At 42.4% G+C, this 22,851-nt stretch overlaps 1 protein-coding gene across 2 annotated transcripts in view; it reads right to left on the bottom strand.

The window, feature by feature from the left end:
- The window catches only part of NEMP1 (nuclear envelope integral membrane protein 1), a 354,900-nt gene that overhangs the window by 29,079 nt on the left and 302,970 nt on the right, over positions 1-22,851 (bottom strand). For both annotated transcript variants that reach the window (XM_085600970.1, XM_085600971.1), the window contains exon 7: positions 7,025-7,250. In XM_085600970.1, coding sequence (XP_085457096.1) covers positions 7,025-7,250 — 226 coding nt within the window. The remainder of the gene's footprint in view (positions 1-7,024; positions 7,251-22,851) is intronic.

Raw genomic sequence — 22,851 nt, forward strand, 5'->3', positions numbered from 1 at the left:
TTCTTGATATGTTCTTCGCAAGTCTTTGCAAACGTATCTGTCTTTCATGAGATAGGAAGGTTTTGCATTGGATGGTATCTATGGACGCTCCGAGGAAGAATATGACTTGAGTTGGATGGAACTAAGATTTCTCTTTGTTTACAGTGAGGTTCAAAGTCCTGAACATGTGAAGGCAGGCGTTAGCAGCTTGACTGGCCTTCTGTGCTGTTGGTGCTATGAGAAGCCAGTCATCGAGATACGTGAATACTTGAAGCCCTTGAGATCGCAGGGCTGGTGCTATGGGGCCAGGCACTTGAAGATACTTGGCGCCGACTTGAGACCAAACGGAAGTACTTTGTATTGCTAGCCACCGTGAATCTTAAGAATTTCCGATATTTTGGAAGGATTGGCATATGAAAATATGTTGAGCGAATTAATGAAGTCTCCTTCGTTTAAGCAACCTAGGATAACGGAAATAGTTACCATTCTGAACGTCTGTTTCTTCAGAACCTTGTTGAGATTCCTCAGGTCTAATATCGGTCTCCATTCTCCCGATTTATTTTTTATTAGGAAAAAACAAATAAAAACCTTTTTCCTTTTGCGACATCGGGGCTTCCTCTATCGCTCCTTTGGCGAGCATGACCAAAGCCTCTTTGCGTAACAAGTGAAGAAGAGAGGGTGTGGGTCACCCTTACGTGGATAAGTCAGCAGGCGCTGAATGAATTACAGTGTGACCATTGGTGACAAGGTCCAGCACCCAGAGGTCCGTTATTTAGCGCCACTGGTGGACATAGCTGGAAATTTTAGGACCCACAGGTTGAGAGGGGAGGAATGCTGGTACCCTGGCGTGATCATTGCTTCCTGCCTGAGTCACGACCTTGTTGAGGCATTTGTTTGCGGCCTTCCTGGTGAGCGAAACCAGCTGTAGATGACTGACTGTAAGATGTAGGATTGTTGGTATTGTGACCGGTATGGCTGACACTGTTGAGCCCTCTGGTAACCTCCCTTGTAACGGGCAAATCCATGTCCCCTGTCTCCTGTGAAGGGCACATTTCTGTATTGAATGTGCCCAACAACTTCGCGTTGTCAGGGTCATTTTTAATCGCCAACAGTGCCTCGATGTGCTTTCTGAAGAGGGACTCACCATCGAAAGCCATATCCAAAACCTTTGTCTGCACCCTAGGCCTAAAAGTGGTTGCTTTCAGCCATCCTTGCTGTCTGAGCACCGCAGCACCCGCCAGTTGTCTAAAACCAGTATTGGCTACATCAAGGGCAAGGGTTTCAAAGCTGCATGCTCACCTTCCACTAGTACCTTTCATGCCTCTTGTCTTCAGGGATAAAGTCTATTAAACCTGCCATGCCTGACCACATTTGGTGGTCATATCGGCCGATAATGGCTAAAGCATTCGCTGCCCTAATTGTCACTGTTGCCATAAAAGAGAAACATTTCCCCAACATGTCCATCCTACACCCTTCCTTGTCAGGAGGAGTGGTAATTGGGGTAGCAGGGGTTTTAGAACGTATTTGTGCCTCTTGAGAAATGACCAAGTGCGGCTTGGGGTGTCCAATGAGGCAAGATGGAGTCCTCTGGCGCCCTATACTTCTTCTCAATACGGGATAGCATCGGTGGCATGGACGCTGGTGTCTTCATTATTTTGATGTCTTCCTGTCAGATATAATCTATAATTGGTCTGGAGCGTACCAATTTCCTTGCATCTTCCTTAAAGTCATATAAAGCATTCGGTCTGTTTGACCGTAATAGGCAGATGAAACCTGTTGGCTGCCCTCTGCATTAAATTATGAAATCCTCCAATATCCTCCGGAGGAGAATCTGATGGGAAATGCGGAGGAGGGGAGGGAGTTGGCATAAAAATTGTCTCAAGGATCAGGAGCAGAGATTGGGTTCGGCAGCTCTGTATCCTCGTCCGAAGAGGAGGCATCTGGTTCTCCAGGGTCGGCTGGCCCGGAATATTAACAGGTGTGCTTGGTGGTTGAGTGGCTGGCATACCTGGAAAAACTATTTGAGGTAACGGCTTGTCTGGCTGATTCTGTTGCGGCTGGAACTACTGTCGGTAATCCAACAACATAGCCTGTAGATCCTGCATCAGCGATGGTGGCAGATGGGCCATGTCCCTGGGGCGCGGCTGTGACTGAGAACCATATGAATGGTAACTGTGACGTGGAGCTATATACCCCCTGCTGGTAGTATTGTGACTCATCAACATAGTCCTCATCCGGACACTTCACGTGAAGCTCATGTGGGCTGTGAGCCACCCCATAAAGACCATCATAGTCATCATCTTCTACATAGCCCTCCAGCAAATGTGACGGAAGTAAGGGTGAAACCTTACTAAACTCTTGTATGGCTGACCGTAAGAAAGTCTTGGTTACTCTGGTGACTTGAGTAATCCTAGTCAACGGTGGCGTCGATGGTGCAGACACCACAGAAAAGGAAAACTCCGTCATCAACGGTGTCCTCATCAATGGCAGAGCAGTCGTCGTCGATGGGGCACTCGTCGTCGTCCGGGTTCTTCGCCGACGGTATCGCAGTCGACGAGGGAGCGTCGAATATCTTCGATGACAATTGGATCCTAGTCGTCGATGCAGAGATTCTAGTAGACTGTATTGGGGCCTGGATTGCTGTTGTCGTCACTGTTGCCGTTGACTACGGCATCGATGTAACACTGAATGTCAGACGACTGAGGGAGCGCAGTCGATGATGATTTTGGGAGAGATTTCCTCCCCCACAGGATCTGAAGAGGAGGCTCTAGGAAATTCTCTTTCCTTCCTAGCAGGCTAGACCGTCCAGATAATGCCAGCTCAGAGGAGTGCTTAGCTACCTTCTCTTTTTAAGAAGCCTTTGAGACCTGGGAAGGCATGATGTTTCCTACCTTCACCTAAGGAACAGTCTTCATTCTGGCCCTCTTATGGGATGTAGAGGCTCTCTGATCTTCCATATCAGAAGGCGACTGTTGTTTATTGGACTGAAGCCACAACAACATTCCCTCTCTGTCCCTGAGGGTTTTATTCGAGAAGGTGAAGCAGATCTTGCATTCTCTCACCTCACGCCTTGGATAAAGGCAGTAAAAACAATCCTTATGTGGATCATCCACACGGACTCTTTTCTTGCCACAGGTTTTAAATGGGCGGAAAAGGCCTTTTTTGTCTGACATGGTGCCAAGATTTGAGAAACTTGAAGAAAAACGGAGTAGCACTCAGAGAGACTCCTTTCCACACACCATCCAGTGATAAACAGAGATAACCTGCCTCTGCTGAGTGTTCTATCTAGAAGGTGCTGGCAGCCGATTGGCAGGGTTCCAACATTTGGTCCTTTTTTAAAAAGAACAGATAGGCTACTATGTACATGGCTTAAGGCCATTACAGCCTATGAAGCTTTTAATGTACTGCTTGAATATTTTACCGTGGGACTCACATCTCAATGATGGGGAAAAATTCAGGCATGTGAATCTATGAAAGATACCCCAATGCTGGATAACAAGAGATGCTTAAACTTTCACTTGACAGAACAAAGTGTTTTCGAAAAGCCAACCAGCTTTTTGTGGCCTACAGTGCACCAAGGAAAGGCTTTCCTCTCACAAAACCGGGCATATCCAGATGGATATCCAGAGCCATCCTTTTCTGTCATCAAGGCAGGTCGGCCTTTGAACTTTAAAGTACGAGCTCATTCCACAAGAGCCATATCCACTCCAGTGGCGTCGTTTGCGGGGGTTTGCGAGATATCTGCATCGCAGTTACCTGCAAAAGTGCACACACCTTCACGCAAAATTCCGGTTTGGATCCAGACATCCTCAAAGATGCAGCAGTAGGAAAAGCGGTTCAAAGGTGTGTTTTACAATAAATGTGAACCGTTTTAGTCTTTCCACAATCTGCTTACATTGTTTACGCACATTTTCTCTGCTGTTTCTGACTTTCTCTGTATTATAGTTTATCCTCATGATGTAGTGTATCTCTGCTAAATGTGCTTATTATTCCTTGCTAATCTGATTCAAGTATGTGACTCTATGAAAGTTCCAATACTGGAGTAAGAAAATAAGTTACTTACCTGTAACTGTAGCTCTCCAGTATTGGAATATTTCATAGTTTCACGTGCGACACGCCCACCTCCCCGGAGAAGCTCACCTTTATTTCGCTCAGTGTAATACTAGGTGTAAGAACTAGTGCTCTGAAAATCTGTGGGAATGCAGCTTCTCTCAGGAGTGTTCTAAAGGGTGGCATTATCGGATTGGTTGACTCTTAAGTTTGGTCCTTTTTTGATTAAGGACAGTGATGTGCTATTATTTGGAGCACAGGTGTTGATCAGTATTAAGGTGGCAGTCTTATGTGCATCTTCAAAGATAAGATAGCGATCTGCAGGTAGCTGAAATGAGACCCGAGGGAGTATAAGTTTACACACTCCCATGAATAAGTACGACAGGAGGAGAAATAATGTGGGGACCATGTGGGAGAGGAGGATCTCGGGCGTGTGGGGGTTATGTGAGTCTCCTGCAAAAAGGCTATATCTGCCCTGTGTCGATCCAAATAGGCCAGCAGCCTGCTAATCTTACGGCCGTCATTAAGGCCCCACACATTCGGGCTAATCAAGGTGAAGGTTTGTGTAAAGTTAACTATGAGGGTAGACAAAGGCTGTAAATAAACAGGGACAAGTGCATGTCACAGTTGGCAAAATTAGCAGGCGGCCAACATTCTCTTATAGGTATGACCACACAAAGACCAGTGTAAAATCCCACTTCCCACCTCCCTTCCACACCATATACCCCATAATTTGGTGCTAGATCCATGCCTGACACAGCCAAAACAAACAAGTCAACATATTGCAGGTGATGCACACCATGGGGGGTGGCAACTTTTACTGCTGAGGTTTATAAAATATCAATGGCAGTAATACCAATGCATGGAAAAGGAGACTGCACATCCTGAAGGCCTACATTTGCAACAGTTTTCATTTTGAACTTTGCAAAACAAGATAATTGAAGAGCCCAAAAACAACTGTACTTTAAGGCACCAGGCAATTAACAGTACGGTACAGACATTCACTGAGAGTCCTTGGTAGGAAGGGGGGGGGGGGCTAGGAGATGACAATTTAAGCATCTGAATCTATGAATGATCTAGTGCTAGAGAAGACGAGCAAAAAGGGAAAAGATGAGCTCTCAGTGCTTTGCAGAAAGCCCCGAAATCATCCATGGTGTGTAAGCAGTCAGGAAGAGCATTCCAATGTTAAGAGTCTAATACTTAGACGGACCCATCACTTCTGTGAACCGTTCTAAAAAGAGGGCTCCATATAGGGAGGAGATGTCAATTGTAAAGGGTGTGCAGGCACATGTGGCTCAATTTAGTATGAAAGAAATTTGGGGCACAACAGTGATGGCCTGTTGCATAAGGCATACCAATTTGTAACAGACTCACTCCTTGATGGGGAGCTAATAAAGGGCTCTGTGGGCCTCACTGATGTGGTCAGATTGGATGACACCCATAATCCGATTTACAGTTGTGTTCTGAATAGGCTAAAGTTTTTTTACTCCGCTGGTTTTCGGTTGAACCAAGATATATGGTGTTCACGTAGACCAGTTCTCTGCTGCACTGGCTTCTCAGACACACAATAGAATACAAGCCAAGCAAAGGTTATGCACTAAGGATGTGCCTCTGCCTAGTACACGGCCATTGCTGGACTTGTATACCTGAAAATCTATCAAAAGATGAGAATGTCAAACATGCTTCCTAGATATTTCCTAATTCGTCGAGCTGAAGAGGTTCATGGCAAGCCTCTAATGGTTGTTTCCTGCTTAAGAATGAACCATAGGAAGGAATCTCTGGAGCAGGAGATCATGGCTGCATGCAATCAACCCTTCCTGTGATCACTCCATAAGAAGGGACAGGACAGCGAGGCAGGGGGTGGTGGGGAGGGAAAATACTGAGAGATTTCAAATAGGGTAGTCACGGGGAGCAAGAATTTGCAGGGAAGGGTGGTGACCGATCAAGATCAGACAGCTTTGTTGACAAGGGATCCTACGAATTAGAGCAGGAAAAGGCTAAAAAAGTGGCACCAGTACACCTATTGCCATTAAAAAGTCCCTAAGGGGCGATGGAATGGTTGTCCATGTTCACATGACTACACCCCAGCCCTGTTTTTTTTTTTTTAATTAGAAGTTGATACTTCGTGAAGCTTGCTAAAATAAAAAAAATCAACAAAAAAAATCAATGAAACTAATAACTGACTTTGCCTTTTCTAAAACCTTCCACGTCAATCTTTTTCCTTCCGTAGATGCAGCTTCACAAAAGGAAATACAGTTTTAAAAGAAAGAAAACCTTTCTGGCTGACAACTATACAAGATTCCTGTGAAAGGGAGCCTTCCAGTCTCTCCGGAATCGTAGGGTGCTTTGTTGGGGGCAGCAGGGAGAGAAGGACTTACTTTATAATAGCAACTGCCAGAAAAGAAGTAGCTAAAGAATCACATCAGAAAAATAATTAATTGGAGGAAAAACCACAAAAAAAGGGCAATGCAGCTCAGAGTTAAGCGATTATACTCCAAGTGGATGATCAACTCTGGGACCAATTGCCACGGTGTTGCTTGGTCCTTTCTTTTGTTTTTCTTTTTTTTTAAATGGGAAAAATATAATTATAGAATTAATGGCATGTATAACTATCACATACTGAATATGTAATCAACCGCTGTTTTGAGTGTATTTGTTCGACTAGCTCTATGTATCAACAATATGCTTGACCGTCTTACAAATGGGAAATGTACCACTTGAAATCATTTTGTATTTTATTTTCGTTGTTGAAATGCTTAATAAAAATTATTTTAAATAAAAAAAAAAAGGGAATATGGCAAGGGTATATTTACTTAGGGTTACTTCTCCAGGACCTTTCCCCCTATTTGTTTTGACTTTTTAATCAACATCAAAGTGTAATGGTGCAAGTATGTGGTTCGATTCAATGTTAATGATCTTAATGATGAAACACATGATGTATAATGTTGCATGTAAGTAACTACACAGCATACAGCAATTTTCTAAAAAGGGTTACCTGAATGTGGTTAGCACCCACTGGACTGGATACTCCAAATGCTTTGTGCAGAACGCAATGATCATTAAGGTAAGTGCAACATGTCGGACCTGGATGCCCAAGAACATCATCAGCATGCCGATTAGCTGCAGTGTCCAGCTGAGAAGGTTGATGCTACGCTCATTCTCTAGTGGACCATACTTATAGCAGATGGCAAAGCTGATGAACCCAACCAGGATCATGTAACCTGACAAAGAAGCAGAGGGGAAAACCTAATGAACAGAGTTCATGTAAAAATGCATTTCAAGTAAAACAGATGAACTACTTTACATTAAATGCAGCGCCTAGGTGCCCTTGGGCATTTGAGCGCTATGTAAATATCACAATCAAATTCAAGTAATTAACACGTGAAAGGAGCTCAAGAGGTAGCAGAATGAGATTTAAAGGGTTGGTGGTGGCCGTGTAAACAAACCACTCCGAAATAGGCGCCACCTCTGGACACTTGAAAAAACGCAAGACTTTTATTAACTTGTCTAACCACCAAAAACACACACTTTCACGTTTTGGAAAGGGGAATTCCTGCCAGGGCAATTTAACAAAAAAAACAAAAAAAACTACTTATGGGTGATTCAACCAATACAAAAAAGAACCACCCTTCTCAACGTGGAATAGTTACTTACCTATATACATAGTTCACCATTATGGGTATTATCTTTACTCTGTATTTCCGGGGAGGTTGGGGGGGGTAAAGATTGTTTGAACAGCAAACCACAGGCCATTCTTCCTTGTGCAAACTTTGCGACAAACTGAAAGCTAACAACCCCACCTCCGACCTCTTCCACAAACTGGGAGAAACAGGGTATTTAAAGTCCATTGCATTCTTTTCCTTCGTGAATCTCTATAGCCAACAAGCCTATTTGCACAGTTTTCTTTCCTAATAACTGTTTTTTTCTCCCAAAAAGATTGAGGTTTGCTTGCAAACACTTGTCAGCTTTGAACATTTTTGTTAAAGATGTCCTATTAAAACCCAAAGCTCAGGCAGGTGTATTTAAAACATTTTAAAAAGATTGCATTGGAGTATGGATTTTGGGGAGTGCAGACAGGGGAAAGACGGGGGATTTGGCGGTGAACAATACCTGGATCCCACCCAGAGGAGATAGTAACTAAAATACCAAGCATTGACTATCACTTAAAGCAGAAGGCTTCAATTGTGAGAAAGAACAAGTTACTTAGATTCTGTAACATTCTTTCTAACCACAGATTCCTGACCTCGTGACCTTTAGAATATCCCCAGGTGCCAGACAGAATGCAGAAGATTTTTCAGCATAGCATAGACGCTGCTCTACACCGAAGTGATGTCTGGTGCTGCTTAGAAGCACCACCAAAGAGTGCTGACGTCAGTTATTTCTTGACGCTATCCCCACCATCTGACACGGAGCACAAAGAACCAATTAATTGTGACTGCGTGCAGATCTCTCATGTTTGGGCTTTTTAGATGATAAACAGTCTATTTTACAAAATGGGGAGACGGGAGGATACTGAGGAATCTGTTGGTGGTGGTATGACTTGCATCAAAAAGTCCTGCAGGATCTAACAGCCAAAATGCCATTCTGTGTGGATCTGGCTGTCACAGCAGTAATGCTTCCTGAATGTCTGCATTGATGCCCACGTAACAGCTGCATACTTGGACGTCACCAGAATAGCATGTGGATCTCACCCATATGTGGCGCCGAAGCACCATACTGGTTTCGACCCCTGTCACTCAGTCGATCATATCCAGGCTTGACCAAATGACACATGTGGTTGTGTCCTTGCCATCCTGAATAGTCCACACCAAGTTGGCAGGGAATTTCTGTGGGACTGCTGGGATGATCCCTGTGACGATATCCTACACTGCATGGGAGTACCTACCCAGCAAACAGCTGCCATTTACTGATGGCAGCCGAAGAGAACATCTTTTTACCTAATGCTTTAGTTCTTTTTTACTCTGACTGCGGGAAGGGGGCATAGGGAAATAACTGGAATTAAGCCTGCTAGTAGATGTCTTTACTACCGGTCTCTAAGCAGTATGGAGTTACATAAGGAAGGCACTGTCACCTAGACCGGATCTGTGGCGTTCTGCCACTGGTCTGTTCTAAGGAGGACCGGAGCAGGGTTTAGCCAAGTACCCATGATGGGGTCAGACAGGGCTTCATTGAACATCAGCAACATTCGGATATTGTCTGTTCGGGTTGAAAGACCACAGTGAGGACGTTGGTTTTCATCTCAGAGTGTTGCTGCAAGTCCAGAACTTCAGTCGGTCATCTGATAACATTGGCAAACACAGTTGACCTTTCAGTGGAAGGGTAAGGGTGAGAATCTAGCTCCTTGTCTAGGGAAGTGTCCAATCCTATGGCATCTTGTAGAACCAAATAATTAATTTTCATCATATTGTGGAGGAAATTCAAAACCATCACCAAAAGCTGGTTGCCTCTGGTCAGAGTCTGCAAAACGTTGGAGCCTGGAGAATGCCTCGTATGCAAAAGCAATCTTCCATCAGTCAAAAGGTACTGGGGCCACACAACTCGAAACTATTTCAGTGTGCTATTTCGGCAGAGGTTGAAATAAATTTGGTTCGGATTTGGATAGAATAATGGGATCGGCGTCCTACAGCAGCATAAAGACCGGCAACAATGAGGAAGGAGGAGTTTGCTCCAGGGTTTGAAGCTCTACCTAAAACAGGTTCAGGAGGCAAAGACAGCACAGCGGGCTTGACCCTCTGGCGGGAACCAGACTGGAGGCCTCTGCCGAATAGTGGAACTCAAAGGCACACCAGAAAGAGCCATAGGGTGTCAACTATTTGAATCATTGCTTACTTAAATGCCTAAATCTTTTGTGGCATCGTTGATGGTGCCAGGAATTCAGACTGCACCAAGATCTGCTGCAAAATATGCTTCTCAGTAGGGAATAGAGGGTGACACCGAGGGGCACATTGGCATCGTTGCAACTTCGTAGAAAGTGAGTGCAAGCCTGGGATGAAGCACATTTCGATTTAAGTTTTGTCTTAGATTTCAACCCACCCAGAGATTTGAAAAAGGACAACAACCTATCTCGGGAGCTGCCCCAACAGTGGTAGCTGGTTGACATCATCGACTTAGAGTGGGAGCTGGTCTTACGAGTCTTTGGCATTGCTTGGCGACGTACAGCATGGCTTTGCACTCCTGGATCACCTTCAGGTAATTCTGGGCACACTCCTAGCATTACTTGAGTGATGGCCCCAACACAAGACACCTCGTGGGGCTCAGTCACAGACATTGGTCTCTGCGAAAGTCCCTACATGCATTAAACCATGTAGTTTTAAGAGGGAATATGTTCCTTTGCTTACAGAGAGAAATGTTTTTGTGTGAGAGAAATTTAGGAGGTAGCTCCTGTTACACACACAAAGACACAGAAAGACGTCTGCACAGTCTAACTTCAGCGGCTGAGCAGAATCGACGCAAAGCTGCATAATTCCAACTACTGGCATGCAGAGGATATACAATACAAATCCTCCAGATCCAGTCATGCACCTGGGGACATTCTAAAGAGGGATTTCTTCAGGTATATGAGGTCTAATAGGAAAAGCACTCCTGGCGCTTATTTATGGAGCACTGAATAGCATTTTAAGTAGAAAAAAAGATATTAAAAGGAGATTATATATATATATTTTACCTACTGGCGGCCGCCAGTAGGTAGTTATAGTTAGGACCTATTATCCATAGGAAATCCGCAACATTCTATTTGGAATAACTTTGGCACCGGTTGACGAATCTTCACGAAACTTTCAAAACTGGGCGCTCCGGTCCGCTCCTATCCTGAAAGTCTTGGGGTGAATCGTCAAGCGGGGACCGAGAAAAAAGGGGGGTCCCAAAACGTGTTTTCCCCATGCAGTTTTCCATAGGAACCGTTAAATCGCAGCTGCAGCCCGAACTGCTGAACGGAATTACATGAAATTTGGCAAAGAGGTTGCCCTTGGTTCACACTTGTGCCTTTTGGTTAAATGGTGTAAATCCGTTCAGTAGTTGCTGAGAAAATCAAAAGTAAAATCATAGATATGTCTGGGCGGAGCCTAACCACACATCTCATCGTGAGATCGGATTGGCTGTCAGCACTTCATCCAAGAAGTGTTGGCAGCCATCTTGGGACCAATATACATGATAGCACCTCATTAAAAGGCATTGCAGTTAATAAAAGGTTTTAAGACTTTAGTTACATTATAAATCATTTGTTGATGGTACCATACTCATTTTAGGAATTGTGGTGTGTTCTAAGGTGATTTTACCATGTGAAAAAGCCTTCTGCTGGGATATCATGAATCATGTTTGAGAGAAAACTATTTTCTCATACTTTTCCCACAAAGGTTTGGAAGGTGATCTATACGCTAAACTGAGAGCATAGTTTCTGTAAATTCACATTATCTTTCTCAGTCATGTGAGAATGAAGTCTGACATTCTCAGTAAAACATGTTCTCCCAACAAGGACATAGACTGTCAGTTGATTCCTTTGTGTTCTACTGCAGCTTCCCAGAGTGTTCTAAAGAACAACTAGAGCGCCATCTTGATTGGAATAAAGTGGTAACTCTTAAAACATTTAATTTAAAAAGGAACAGAATGAGGGGGTTCATTTTGCCATAGAAAGTATGATTAGTGCTGCAGAAAGAAAAATTAGGGCACATTTTGAGTGACTTCTCAAATCCTCTTCTATTTCATTAAAAAAAGTCTGACATGCAGACTGAAACATGCACTTTGAATACCAGCAGCAGACTTCCCTGGTGAGCAGTAGCTTTACTACAGAGATCTAATGAGCAACTAGAGTGCAAACATTCTGAATTTATGGCAAATGTGTGACACATCTGAATGCCTTCTTGATGGAACCAAAGTAAACAAGCATTGAAAATGCAATAGGTCTTGCCCTCGTTTAAGTTAAAGCAATTCGGTTTGTAATTAGGTGGCTTTTTAGCTTTACTTGTATTAGTGTTTTTCAAACTTTCATGTACATAACATGCATATGTATGCATATATGTATATGTATGCATGCATTTATATAGATATAGATATGCAGATTATATATATGTTTATATATGTATGTATGTATGTATATTACCTACTGGCGGTCGCCAGTAGGTAGTTCTAGCTCGGACCTATTTTCCATAGGAAATCCGCAACATTCTATTCCCAATAAGTCTGGCACCGGTTGACGAATCTTCGCTCAAGTTTCCAAACTTTTGGCCAGCTCCGGTCCGCTCCTATCCTGAAAGATATGTGGTGATTCGTCAAGTGGGGGCTGAGAAAAAAGGGGGGTCCCAAAACGCGTTTTCCCCATGCAATTTCCCATAGGACCTGTTGACACAGCTACAGCCCGAACTGCTGAACGGAATTACACCAAATTTGGCAAAGAGGTAGTCCTCAGTTCAGACTCGTGCCTTTTGCATAAATGGTGTAAATCCGTTCAGTAGTTCCTGAGAAAATGAGACTAAAAAAGATAGATATATCTATGGCTTCGGAACATCGGCGCACCCTCCCCGCACCCTAAGCGCACCCTCTGCGAACCGAGCGCGCACCCTCCCGATCACGCGCTGAATGCTAATTGGCTGTCAAGTGTCTGTCTACATTCGAAACCAGGAACTGTTAGCAGCCATTTTGTGCCTCGGTAGAAGCGAGGCTGATTAAGTAAGGGAAATAAGTGTGTGAAAGATGTAAAGGGGGCAGGGTAGAAATACTCTGACCCTCTAGTGCTGCTTAGGGGGTCCCAGAAGGAACCCCTTTTAAAAAAAAAGAAAAAAACGGCGAAATGCGCGCAGGGTGCGCGGATCCAGCTGGAAAAAACCCCCAAATAACCGTTAATAATTAGCCCCCGGGTGGGCCAAATCCCGGGGGCAAAATCTTTATAAATTAATGGGGGGAGGGGGGCTATGTGGCCCCCCTACAAGAGCCCTCGAGGGCCCTAGGGACCGCCACCCCCAGGGCCAGCTCCTACAGTGTCCTGGGGTGCCCACCCCCAGGACACTGTTTGCTATGAGAGGGCGGGAGTCTCCCGCCTTCCCATAACAAACTTCGTTAGGATTTTGAAAGAGAGCAGGGAAACCTCCTCTCTCTTTCAAAATCCAAAGGATATTGCTTTTCCACACGGGGAGCTGCATGTCAGCAGCTCCCCATGTGGAAAAGCAATGCCGTCTCCCGAAGGACGCGGGGAACCGGCTGGGACCGTGGGGGCGTTGGGGCTCCCCCCACGGTCTCCAATGTTTTTTTATAAGCCCCGGGGGATGGGGTCCCTGGGGATAATAAAAATTAGTGATTGGGGCTATTTTTTTTTTTTCACGGTAAAATTTGGAGTCGCGCATCCTAACGCTTTGGGTGCACGATTTCTCTCGCGTTGGGTGCGCGGTTCCCAACGTGTTGGGTGCGCGGATCCAAAGAAAAAAAACTGACATTTTTGGGAGATAAACATCACGCTTAAGTGTTTCGTTCTTGAGTGGCTCTAAAAAGAGCAGTTTTGTTCATTGAGAGTTTTTGGTACTTATAAGTAAGTACATATACAGAGGCTAAAGTTGTTGAGGAAGACTCTGTTTCCTTCATCAGTAAACTGTACTCCATCTCTCCTATACATCTCTTGCATATGAAAGCGCAGATGGTTATTGTAAATGGACCCCATTCTATAGTCTTGGAGAAAAGCAGAAACAGACCTATTCACGTGTTTCCTAGCTTTCTCAATTTGTGGACAAAAATGATTGGACCAGTTCCATTTCTGTCTTTGGCATATGTTAGAATACACAAAAGCAGTTTTGGGAAAAAGTGAAATCAATTCTGCAAAGGTGTCCTTCATAAGCATTTCCAGACCTACCCCAGTCAAAGTGCCTAGGTCATTGCCACCACAGTGCACTATTATGAGGTCAGGGTGTTGGATATGCATAAAGGATTTTTCCAATGGCATCAATTGGAGCCACTTTAACCCTCTCTGTCCAATCCATTTAATGTCTACATTTGGCAAACCTAGGTCTTTGTGAATGCCTTTGTTTTCTGCATACCGTTGGCTCCAGAAAATATAGCTGTGTCCCACAATCCACACTCTAAGCATCATGAAGGGAGGTCTGGATGCACTCGGATGGTTTCTGTAAATGAAATGGCAGTTTGAAAAGTAAGATTTTTCTAAAATGGTGGCTTAGATGCAGTTTTGAAAAAGGACAAGAAATCATTGGTTATATGACAACCTTCTACACTGAAAGGTAGGGTGCATGTTTCTGTTTTTTAAACGCATGATTCTTATTGGTTAACAAAAACTGATTGAAAGGAACATTATATATGATAAGCTGATATGTTGAAAAGTCAAGCACACTTGCTGTTTTGATTAGCAACATTGTGTGCTGAACGTGTGACCTGTGTGCTCAGTTCAGTGTTCCATGACCTGTTTCTATGGTAACAGGCAGAAGGCAGATTGGGGGTAGTGTTCAAATTGATGTCATCTGGAAAGGGTTGAAATGTTTAACCAATATAAATGTGTGTTAGCTTTTGAATGTATGTGGGAAGGAATGTGATTTGATGTTTACATGTATATGTGTGGAAAATGAGAGGGAAAATTTGCCACTCTTTGGTTTTGCTGACAGGTGCACAGTGCAGAGATTCTGCCTAAGAAAATCTGGTGTGTGACTGATATACTTCTTAATCTACAAAACAACTTGAAAGGTGAGTTATTTAATTGTGAGGGGATGTACGTGGTCTATTTTGATTTTAATTAAACTAATGTGTTTCTCCTGCTAAAGTGCAGGGAGTACTTTTTTTTGTCTACAATCTTATTGTCAGTGTGTGTGCATGTAGAAACTATTCTGTGATAAGCATTTGTGTTTTTCATGTGTTTGCAGACAGATAACTGTGCTGTTTTTATATTTGGGTACAAGTAGAAAGTAGTCATTGTTTATGAATTTGCAAAATGAGTCATGTTTCTACACTAAAATGTAGTATTTGTAGATTAAGAAATGTGTTTTGGTATAGTGCAAGGGATAGTGTTGTTTGTCTAGAATCACACAGCGAGTCTGTGTGCATTTAGGAATCATTTTAAGAGAAGCATTTTGGTACTAATGTATAGTAGAAAATGTTCTGTAATGTGTGCAGTCACCTTAGATCTTGTAGACTAGTAAATGTATTTTGTACAAGGGATAGTTGGCTGTCTACAATCACACTGAGTCTGTGTGTATTTGGGTAAGAATTGTGAGAGAAGCATTTGGTAACATCGTGTATTTGCTGACAGATAACTGTTTTAAAACCTGTCATGTTGTCAAGTTTTAGTAGCATTAAAAGCCAGTCTATGCGTATGCATTGATAAAATGAGTTAGGCTTTGACACTAAAGTGCAGTACTTAAATATGTAGATTGTGTGCAGTCCCCTTACCCCTTCCACAGTAGTGAATCAGTTTTGGTAAACTGCTAGTGATAGTGTTGCTTGTCTAGAATCACACTGAGTCTGTGTGCATTTGGGAACCACTGTGAGAGAAGCATTTGGTAACATCATGTATTTGCTGACAGATAACTGTTTTAAAACAGTTATCATGTTGGCAAGTTTTAGTAGCATTAAAAGCCAGTCTTTGCTTATGCATTGATAAAATGAGTCAGGCTTTGACACTAACGTGCAGTACTTAAATATGTAGATTGTGTGCTGTACGCTTACCCCTTTCAGACTAGTGAATGAGTTTTGGTAAACTCCTAGGATAGTGTTGCTGGTCTAAAATCACACTGAGTGTGTGCATTTGGGTAAGGATTGTGAGAGCAGCATTTGGTAACATCGTGTATTTGCTAACAGATAATTGATTTAAAACTGGTCATGGTCATTAACAATGTTGATAACATTAAACTTGGTAGGCAGAATGGATATGCACTAAGTTGGGCAAGTGTGAACCAAGAAGAACTTATGGGCAAAATAGTCAGATTGCTACGATAATATTGTGCACTGGGCGATCAAAGAGACATCATGGAGGATTTTGCAGTTATTGTAGCATCCATTAAGAAGGCCCTTTTCGTTGAAACTAACAGAAGTAAACCCAGGAAGTTAGGATGGTTCGATCATCTGTGCACCCAAGCATATTCAAAGCTGAAGTATGCGCTCCATGCTAAAAATAAAAATCAAATCGACATTAGTAAAGCAAGGAGGGAGTTACAAATTGGTGCTGAAAAATAGGAAAAACTTGCTAAAAAGGGAAATGTGGTCAGCATTGCATGAGGCATCTGTGTTGCTTGACTCGTCAGCTTTCTGGAAGGCCGTTAATGCCCTGTTTTTGGTTGATATAGACAGGGCCAATATAGAGATAGCAATCCCTGAACAAGACTGGATCAGACATTACACAAATCTCTATAACTGTCCAACCGTCGCCTCGGACGTATCCGGGCTATCGACAATTGAGCCGCTATCCCAGGGGCTAGAATCCCAAAAGCATTTGGTTTTTGACCTTCAGGAAGTAATTGATGCTATACTAGTTAGTCAAGGGGGTAAGGCACCAGGGCCGGACGGCATCCCAGTAGATCTTTTTAAATATAATCTCGAGCTGTGGGGACCGCTTTTAAAATTATTTTTTAATGCATGTAGTTTGTATGGTCTCCCGCCAACTTGGTCAGTTTCTATTTCAGTCCCCATTTTTAAAAAAGGAGATCGAGCTAACCCGGCATGTTATCACCCTATTTCCCTGTTAGACTCTTCCGTGAAAATTGTTGGAAGAGTCATACTTAATAGGCTACAAGAATGGGCAGAGGCTTCGGGAATAATATGTTACACTCAATATGGATTTCGCAAGGGTATGGGGACGGTGGATCAGAGTCTTAATTAAAAAATTTTAATTAACAAATATACGGAGGCAAAAAGGGGTAATTTATATTTAATCTTCGTTGATTTATCATCAGCGTTCGATTGTGTGGTGCACACCAAGTTGTGGAAAATTATGGAAGATTTAGGTGTGGACACTCCATTAGTATCTTTTCTTAGACAGCTTTATGCAGGGGCCAAGGCTAGGGTACGCTATGGGGTAGGGGGCCAATGCACCACTGATTTTAAGATAGGAAAGGGAGTGAGACAGGGTTGTGTGCTCGCTCCTTTCCTTTTTACTTTATACATCAATGGTCTGGAAAAACATTTAGTACAAAATTGTAGAGACCTTCCTCAGTTAGAAATGAGACCTATTCTGGCACTGTTATACGCCGACGATGCCGTGTTAATGGTTCGTACGCCTTTGGCCCTACAAAGATTAATGTCTTCTTTTGAGAATTTTATGACAAACTTGGGGCTTTCTATAAACGTTTCTAAAACTTTCGCCATGACCAGCGGTAATAGTAAGAATAAGAGCTCAAAGACCATGTTTGTATATAACAAGCCTATTAAATATACTAAAACGTTCGCTTATCTGGGCATTCTATTTGACCACAATTCCAGTTGGCAACAAGCTGTGAAAGCTAGGAGGATCTGGTTTGCTAGAACTGTGACTGCCCTTTCTAATTTTAGTAAGAAACTGGGTAGGAGGCCCCCGTTTGAGTTGTAAAAAATCTATAACGCAAAATGTGTGTCTGTTGCTGTTTATGGAGCTGGTGTCTGGGGGATTGTTAATGTTACTTCTCTACAGACTGTGGAAAACAAATTTCTAAGGTTCTTATTGGCCGTGCCAGATTCCACATCAACTTCTATATGTCATGTGGAACTGGGTATTGTTTATCTGGAGGATACCATAAAAATACAACCGACACTAGAATGGCATAGGATCTGGACCTTGGAAGATTTGTCTTTGAATCGTTCTATTATTTCTGACCTTATGAAGTTAGAAGGGGTGTTGAGGATCAGATGGCTAGCATACATTAAATCCTTTTTTCAGAATTTAGGCCATCAGGAGTTTTTTACTGATCCTACCACTCTACGTTTGATTGCAAGAACGGACTTGAAAAAACTGTGTATGGACCATTTAAATGACCGTAGATTGGCAATAGAATTGAAGAAAACTTCCCTACAGGCACACCAGATGATTTCCACCCACTTAACGATCCAACCCTATATCACAATAGTTTTAAGCGATTTTGCTAGATTTTTGTTGGTTCGTTTTCGCTTGGGAATTATTCATAGGTTATTAAGTTTCCCCGAACGGAACGATTGGTCCAGATTTCTATGCAATTGTCCATGCGATGATCTATCGACCCAATCCACATTACATGTTATGTTTTTGTGTAAATTTTATTCTATTTCCAGGAAAAGGTTGATTCTCCCGGTTTTGAAATCTTTTGGTCTGAGGCATTGTCGACCTGCGCTTATAGCCTTGCAAACGTTAGAGTCAGCCCACATTATGGCCTCTGTTAGTGCATTTTTAAAATCCATTTTTAAACTAAGGAATCAACTTTTAATGTAATTTTGTGCATTGCTCTTTTTATGTACTGTGTACTTTTGCTTTCATGATTAATTACTTTTAATCGAATAAAGCTGAATTGAATTGGTCATGTTGTCAAGTTTTAGTAGCATTAGAAGACAGTCTTTGCTTATGCATTGGTAAAATGAGTCAGGGTTTGATACTAAAGTGCAGTACTGAAATATATAGATTGTGTGCAGTCCTCTTACCTCTTCCACAGTAGTGAATGAGTTTTGATGACCTCCTAAGGATAATGTTGCTTGTCTAGAATCACACTGTGAGTCTGTGTGCATTTGGGTAACCATTGTGAGAGAAGCATTTGGTAACATCGTGTATTTGCTGACAGATAACGGTTTTAAAACCGGTCATATTGTCAAGTTTTACTAGCACTACAAGCCAATCTTTGCTTATGCATTGATAAAATGAGTCAGGCTTTGACACTAAAGTGCAGTACTGAAATATGTAGATTGTGTGCAGTCCCCTTACCCCTTCCGAACTAGTGAATGCGTTTTGGTAAACTCCTAGGATAGTGTTGCTTGTCTAGAATCACAATGTGAGTCTGTGTGCATTTGGGAACCACTGTGAGAGAAGCATTTGAGTACTTGACATCTTTGCATATGCATAACTGCTTAAAAACCTTTCCTGTTCTCAAGTTTTGGTAGAATTAGAAGGCAGTCATTGCTTATGTATTCACCCAGGAACTGTCCTTGCAATACTGTAAACATTCAGTTAATATCCAAGCAGTAACAGAGTGAGGCAGGCCTTAGCACATGCATTGATTCAAATGCTTATCCAGTACGCATGCAGTCCTCTAATCATCTACACAGTTCTCTTTCACACCTTTAATTCCACAGTCAGTATCCGTACACTTCCAGCAAGCACCCTGTCACTCCCCTTGTACTCCTCTAGTGACCCATTCAGCCCCATGTACTAATCCATTCACTGTGCCAAAACTCAAACACTTATAAATTCACCGAGGACACTCTCCTTGTAGTACTCTAATGATTCAGTTAGTACCCAGGTGCTTATGTAGTGAACCTGGACTTAGCACATGGAGTACTTGAAACGTCTATCCACTATGCATGCTTGCATCAAATCACCTATACAATTGTCTTTCAGATCTTCAATTGCCCAGTCAGTATTTATATACTCTAATAAACATCCTGTCACTCCCCTTGCACACCTCCAGTGTTTCATCCAGCACCAGGTACTAATCTATTCACTGCACCAAAATCCAGAAACTTAAAAGATTGATGCAGGCACTCTCCTAGCAGTACTCTAATGATTCAGTCAGTACCTAGGTACTCATGCAATTACCCAGACCTTAGATAGTGGACTGCTTCAAATGTCTGTCTAGTATGCATGCAGGTCTCTAACCACCTACACACTTGTCTTTCACACCTTCAATATCCCAGTCAGTATTTACACGGTTTCCGCAAACACCCTGTTACTCAAGTCCCTTACACTTCTCCAGTGACCCATTCAGTACCATGTACTAATCCATTTACTGCGCCAAAACCCAAACACTTATAAATTCGCTGAGGCACTCTCCTTGTACTCCTGTAATGATTCAATCAGCACCCAGGTACTTATGTAGTGAACCTGATTTTAGCACATGGACTACTTCAAAAGACTATCCATTATGCATGCAGGCCTCTAACCAAATATAGAATTACCTTTCACACCTTCATTTGCCCAGTCAGTATCTATATACTCCAATAAACACCCTGTCACTCCCCTTGCATACCTCCGTGACTCATTCAGCAGCATGTACTAATCTATTCACTGCGCCAAAACCTCAAAACATAAGATTTATCCAGGCACTCTCCTTGCAGTACTCTAATGATTCAGTCAGTACCCAGGTACTCATGCAGTGACCCACGCCTTAGCCCATGGAGTGCTTCAAACGTCTGTCCAGTATGCATGCAGGCCTCTAGTCACCTACACATTTGTCTTTCACTTTTTCAATTAACTAGTCAGTATCTATAAACTCCAGTAAACACTCTTTCAGTTCAGTTCCACACCTCTACTGACTCATCTGGCACTATGTAATAATCTATTCACTGCACCAAAACACAAAAACTTAAAAAGATTAACCCAGGCATTCTCCTTGCAGTAGTGTAATGATTCAGTCAGTACCCAGGTAATCATGCAGTGTCTGAGGTCTTAGCTCATGGACTATTTAAACGTCTATCCACTTTGCATGCAGGCCTCGAGTCACCTACACACTTGTCTTTGACTTCTTTAATTAAGTAGTCTGTATCTATATACTTCAATAAACACCCTGTCACTCATCTTGCACACCTCCAGTGACTGATCCAGTACCATGTACTAATCTTTTCACTGCGCCAAAACCGAAAAACTTAAAAGTTTCATCCTGGCAGTCTCCTAGTAGTAGTTTAATGATTCAGTCAGTACCTAGGTACTCATGCAGTGAACTGTGCATTACCACATGGACTGCTTCAAAGGTCTATCCAGTATGCATGCAGGCTTCTAACCTACTATACACTTGTCTTTAAGAGCTTGAATTCTCCAGTCAGTATGCATGTACTTCCAGCAAACACCCAGTCACTCTTCTAGCACTCTTCCAGTGACTTATTCAGCACCATGTAGTAATGCATTCACTGCGCCAAAACTGAAACACTTATAAATTCTCCCAGGCACTCTTCTTGCAATAGTCTAATCATTTAGTCAGTACCTAAGTGCTAATGGAGTGAGGTAGGCCTTAGCACATGGATTGATTCAAACGTCTGCCCAGTATGCATGCAGGCCTGTAATCACCTACACACTTGTCTTTCACTTGTTCAATTAACTACTCAGTATCTATAAAGTCCACTAAAAACTCTTTCAGTCCACTTGCACACCTCTAGTGACTCATCTGGCACTATGTAGTAATCTATTCACTGCACCAAAACCCAAAACTTAAAAAGGTTAACCCAGGCACTCTCCTTGCAGTAGTGTAATGATTCAGTCAGTACCGAAGTAATCATGCAGTGTCTGAGGTTTTAGGTCATGGACTGTTTAAACGTCTATTCAGTATGCATACAGGCCTCTATTCACCTACACACTTGTCTTTAACTTATTTAATTAACTAGTCAGTATCTATATACTTCAATAAAAACCCTGTCACTTTTCCAGTGATTGATCCAGTACCATGTACTAATCTCTTCACTGCGCCAAAACTGAAAATCTTAAAAGTTTTACCCAGGCATTCTTTTAGCAGTAGTCTAATGATTCGGTCAGTTTCCAGGTACTCATGTAGTGAATCATGCATTACCACATGGACTGCTTCAAATGTCTATGCAGTATGCATGCAGTGTTCTAACATACTATACACTTGTCTTTAACAGCTTCAATTCCCCAGTCAGTATCCATGTACTTCCAGCAAACACCCTGTCACTCCCCTTGCACTCCTCTAGTGACCCATTCAGCACCATGTACTAATCCATTCACTGCGCCAAAACTCAACCACTTATAAATTCACCCAGGCACTCTCCTTGCTGTACTCTAATCATTCAGTCAGTACCCAAGTACTTATCCAGTGACCCAGGCCTTAGCACATGGACTGCTTCAAACGCCTATCCACTATGCATGCATTCCTCTAACCACCACCACACTTGTCTTTCACACCTTCAATATCCCAGACAGTATTCATACAGTTCCCGCAAACACTCTGTCACTCCCCTTATACTTCTCCAGTGACTTATTCAGCACCATGTACTAATGTATTTACTGCACCAAAATACAAATACTTATAAATTCATCCTGGCACTCTCCTTGCAACACTCAAAACATTCAGTCAGTATCCAAATACTATTGGACTGAGTCAGGCCTTAACATATGGATGGATTCAAACACGTGTCCACTATGCATGTAGGTCTCTAATCACCTACACACTTGTCTTTCACACCATCAATATCCATGTCAGTAGTCATACACTTCTAGCAAACACCCTGTCACTCACCCAGTGTGTCTCCTTATAGTACTGTAATCATTCAGTCAGTTAGCATGTAGTCTTTTAGTGAGGTAGGCTTTAGGGCATGAACTGCTTCAAAGTAGTATGCACTATGCATGTAGTGTTTTAACCATCGTCACTCTTGTGCTTCAGGGCTATAGTTTCTTAGTCAGTATTTATATAAAATGTGTTTCTACAGTAATAGAATAGTATAAATTTGAAAGTTATTAATCTACATTTATTTGTGATTCTTTCTTACAGATACTGTTTTTCAACGTTAAAAGATGCCAGAAAAAAAAAAGAAAAAGAAAAGAACAGGGACAGGAGAATTACTTGAAGAAACATCAACCACGGGTATTGAATGAACAAGATAATGTGGCTAAAAAGAAAAAATCTTCTGGTAAGATCACAAAGCAATTTATTAAAAATGTTTGTAGGACCAAATAGAATGTACAGAATGCTGAAACCTCTGAGAATGCTTCAACTAGAAAAAAAATTCAAAATAAGAGGAAAA

The sequence above is a fragment of the Triturus cristatus genome, chromosome 4_2, assembly GCF_964204655.1.
Source record: "Triturus cristatus chromosome 4_2, aTriCri1.1, whole genome shotgun sequence".
Classification (NCBI taxonomy): Eukaryota; Metazoa; Chordata; class Amphibia; order Caudata; family Salamandridae; genus Triturus; species Triturus cristatus.